We start from the raw sequence: 4,029 nt of genomic DNA, 5'->3' as shown, positions 1-4,029 counted from the left end.
ACGTCACAGATGTGATGTTGTGTTGCTCCTCCATGATCTTGTTCTTTAAACTATCTCAACGTAAGTCATCGGTGTCTCTGAGTCTTCATCTCATCTAAATGGTCATACAAACTGAAATTCCACAACACTCTGCAGATTGATGAAGACGTTTGGTTCTTGTACAGAGAATCAGCAGGACTGAAGGTTCAGCTTCCTGTCTGTCAGTCTGAGGCTGCTTCATGCTCACACAAACTGGACCAACAGCTCTGAAAAGTGTGAGGACACTGAAGCTCCTCCTCTTTCCTCAGAAGTGATCTGTGGCAGTCTGACTTCATTCCAGAGAGCTGCTTTAACAAACTCTGGAGCTCAACTCTGAACTGACAACGGCCGACGGGTCAACAACAGTCTGTCACCCAGAGAGTCACCAGACTCCTTTAACAAATGAATTAATCAGTATTTACATCAAAGAGAATATTGATCGTCCATTAGTCAATTTTGTTTTCAACTGAAGGCTGCTTACACACACACACACACACACACACACACACACACGTCTGTGTGAGATATTAAAGATAATATCCACAAACGTATCAAAACAAGACATGTTGGACCTGTTTGTTCACATTCCAGCAGCTGCTTCACTGGAAACAGCTCAAAGTGAAAGTTGAGTTCAGTCCTGGTGTCAGTGGACGGTCAGCAGCAGCAAAGTGAGGACTGGCTGTGAACTGATGTCCTCCATGTGTTTCTGAAGTGAAGCTCAGTAAAGAGGACTTTGTGCTTGTTGTAGTTGTGACAGGAAGATGAAGATGTTTGTGGTGTTTGTGATCCTCGTGCACGGTAAGATAACCTTCCTCCCTCTGATCTGATCGTCACCTCGGTCCAACGTCATGTCTTTAATGTGGATCTGTGTCATCTTCACTTCATCAGTGTGTTTCAGCTGCAGGACCATGTTTTCTTCACAGAAACACATGAAGAACAGATTAAAGGCAGCAGATGTTCACTGTGTCTTTAAACCCTGATGAATGTAGAAGACTGTACAGTCACACTGTCCTCACTTCTGTTCTTCAGGATTAGATCCCTGCAGCTCGCTCACATTCTGATGGCTTCTGTTCACAAACGTAATAATGATGCTTTGCTGACAGCAGCGTCACATGTGGATGTAAATGTTGGCCTTCATTCACACAGAGTCTGAGTTGAGCTTTAGCAGCACAGTTTACAGGCTGCACACACTGCAGAGGACCACAATCACTCATGACATGAAATAAGGCTGCTGTCATTGACCCTCTCTGTCTGTGTGACCTCACAGTTTCCCAGCATGCCTCAGCTGTGGAGGTGTATGACTGGGACCCGTTTGTCCTGCTGCCCTGTGACTTTCCTGCTGGTCGACTGGACGAGTCGTCAGTGGTGTGGAGCCGCTACGATCTCAATCCTTCAACCGTCCACCAGCGTCAGCAGGAAGGTGACGAACTTAAAGACCAAAACCAGCTTTACAGCGGCCGAACATCCATGAAGACTGACGCTCTGGAAACTGGAGACCTCAGCCTCAATCTGACAAAACTCCACCTCTCTGACAGCGGCTCCTACACCTGCACCGTCAGATGGTTCAGAACAGGGAGACACAAAGAACTGAGAGTGACGGACGTACAGCTGCAGGTCAAAGGTCAGCAACTAACCCTAAAACCTCCTGTAGATACAGATCAGAGGTCAGAGGTCAGAGGTCATGTTCTTTATGTTTCTGGTTCCCACAGAACGATTCCCATCCTGGGCCAAAGTTCTCCTGGTTCTCCTGGTTCTTGGACTTCTTGTTGGAGCTCTTTTAGTACATTTTAGGCACTATTTCAAGTCAGGTATGTCACTACTACTACACTACCCATCATGCACCTGGGCAGCATCTTTACTCTGGTACCTTCCTGACTGTTGAGACAGACTGTCAACAGTGAGGTCTGGGATTATTAGAGAAGGATGAGACAGTGAGGTCATGTTACCATCACAGTTCCTGCTGCTGTCTGTTCAGCTGATGTTGTGGTTTGTTCTCCTCTCAGTCTACCAGGTGGAGGTGGATTCAGGAGCGGAGTCTGTCCAGCTGCCCTGCAAAACCATAGTTTGCTGCTCTAAAAGCGCTAAAGTGGTGTGGAGGGACGGATACGACAGTAAGGTCCATGTGTATCAGAACGGTTCTGACCAGTCTGAAGAACAGCACAGATATTACAGAGATCGAACAGAGATGAAGAGAAAACTGCTGGAACCTGGAGACCTCAGTCTGACCCTGAAATACCCCACAAACTATGACAGAGACACGTACACCTGCACCGTCTACAACAGGGAGGAACACATCCTGATGATAAAACAGGTGGAGCTGCAGGTCAAAGGTCAGTTCTCTCTCTCTCTCTTAGAGAGTGTGGGTGTGCATTTCAGTGAGCGAGTGTGTTTCTATCTTTTGTGTGTCTGTGTGTTAGATTTATTTCTGCAGTAGTATTCTGTGCTGTAGTTTTAGTGGATCAGTATCAATCGTCCTCAGCTGGAGACGCTCACACACAGACACAGAGTCAAACTCTGTCCCACTGTTAATTGCTCTGTGGAGGATTGCAGTTCAGCAATCAGAGAAATAGTCGTGTAGCACTCCACCACCCTGTACCATAAAACGCCTAAGTGACTGGGATCAGTTTAGACTTGGATGATGGGGTGTTTTGGGTTCGGTTTGTTTAAAGGTAGATACCAAAAGGTTTACCTGCGTTTGGGTGATACCATACCCGATCAATCTCAGCAGAAACTAAAAATAGCATTCAAATCTCTCTGTTTCAAATATACATTTAAAATGACTGACCCGACAACTTGGATTAAATGAATTCACATATTTTACTGCGGCTTTGTTTGGAACAAATAGACAAATAACTGTGCAAAGAATATGCACCCCTTTCTCACAGAAATAGACTTCTCACCAAACCAGCGAAATAATACACATATACACCCTTAAGGTATAATTGGCTTGATAAACTGTTGAAAACACAAATATTGTTTACCACAGGTATGAAAATAACAAACAGCATGAAAATGAATTAGCTGTTTACAAACTATAGCTCAAATTATTGGCTTATATGTTTCAGACAAAAACTCCTTATTTCCTTCTTCTCCTTTAAACTTAAGATATTAGTCACACAATATCCATTTCTCAGACAAATAATACTTTGATTAGCTTGACATTACACACAGTGGGCCCACACACACACACACGCACGCAAAACAAAAAACGTGGCAGGCCTGTGGGTTGCTCGGGTGCGGTGCGGCCGAAAAAACTCTCTCCTCTTCAATACAGTAAGAATAGTTTATCTCACCGGGCAATTTCCATTCCAGAGACACAGTTCACAGACGGATGAGATGAACCCAACAGCGGAGATGAAGTCCTCTTTAGGTCCTCGTGGAAACACCAAACACAGTGGAAGTTCAGAAAATGGCGTCCGCTGCTCCGACAGCTAGCCAGCTAGCGCAGTCAGCTCAGGTCCGAGTTGCACCCGCCCTCGGTCCAGACCACCTTGGTTACTCCAGGAATGTGCGTGACGGTCCCTCGCCTCACCGACTTGCGCTGAAACGTCCTTTTAACACTGAAAAAGACTACTTCCAAAAGTTCACTATCTGCAATCTCCAGCTCCGTGGCTCACTCCTCTCACCGTTGTGTCGCTGCTTCGTCCCCTCTCCGTCTTCCCACACGTCCCGCCCCCTACTGGGCTCTTCCTTACCTACAGCCAATTACCACAGGTGACACTGACGGATACATACAGTTACCAATCAAATAAAACAAATGACAATAAAGGCACAGTCTGTATTTTTTCTTTAACAATTTACCTTACTGTTCCTTTTGACTTATTTTCCAAATATTTACAATCACTCACTTATGATTAATTTGCCTTAATCTCTGAGTTAACCATTCTTCCTCTTTCTTAAACCAAATTACTTTTAGTTTAGATGTATTACTGACTCATTTCTGCTTTTATTTAGGAACCAACTCATTTTAATCCCTGATTTCTCCACCCGGGTTACACCCTCCCCCTTCTA

At 45.0% G+C, this 4,029-nt stretch overlaps 1 protein-coding gene across 1 annotated transcript; it reads left to right on the top strand.

The window, feature by feature from the left end:
- The first annotated feature begins 764 nt into the window (after positions 1 to 764).
- Positions 765 to 3,767, top strand: LOC115590044 (uncharacterized). The gene is made up of 5 exons (XM_030431298.1): positions 765 to 816; positions 1,286 to 1,639; positions 1,728 to 1,826; positions 2,022 to 2,348; positions 3,331 to 3,767. Exons 1-5 carry the CDS (start codon positions 780 to 782, stop codon positions 3,351 to 3,353), a joined length of 840 nt encoding a protein of 279 aa, XP_030287158.1. The 5' UTR covers positions 765 to 779; the 3' UTR covers positions 3,354 to 3,767.
- The last annotated feature ends 262 nt before the right edge of the window (positions 3,768 to 4,029 follow it).

This window comes from Sparus aurata, chromosome 10 (genome assembly GCF_900880675.1).
Source record: "Sparus aurata chromosome 10, fSpaAur1.1, whole genome shotgun sequence".
NCBI classification, from domain to species: domain Eukaryota; kingdom Metazoa; phylum Chordata; class Actinopteri; order Spariformes; family Sparidae; genus Sparus; species Sparus aurata.
Note: the sequence above shows the minus strand (reverse complement) of the source record. Positions and strands in the feature narration are given on the sequence as shown.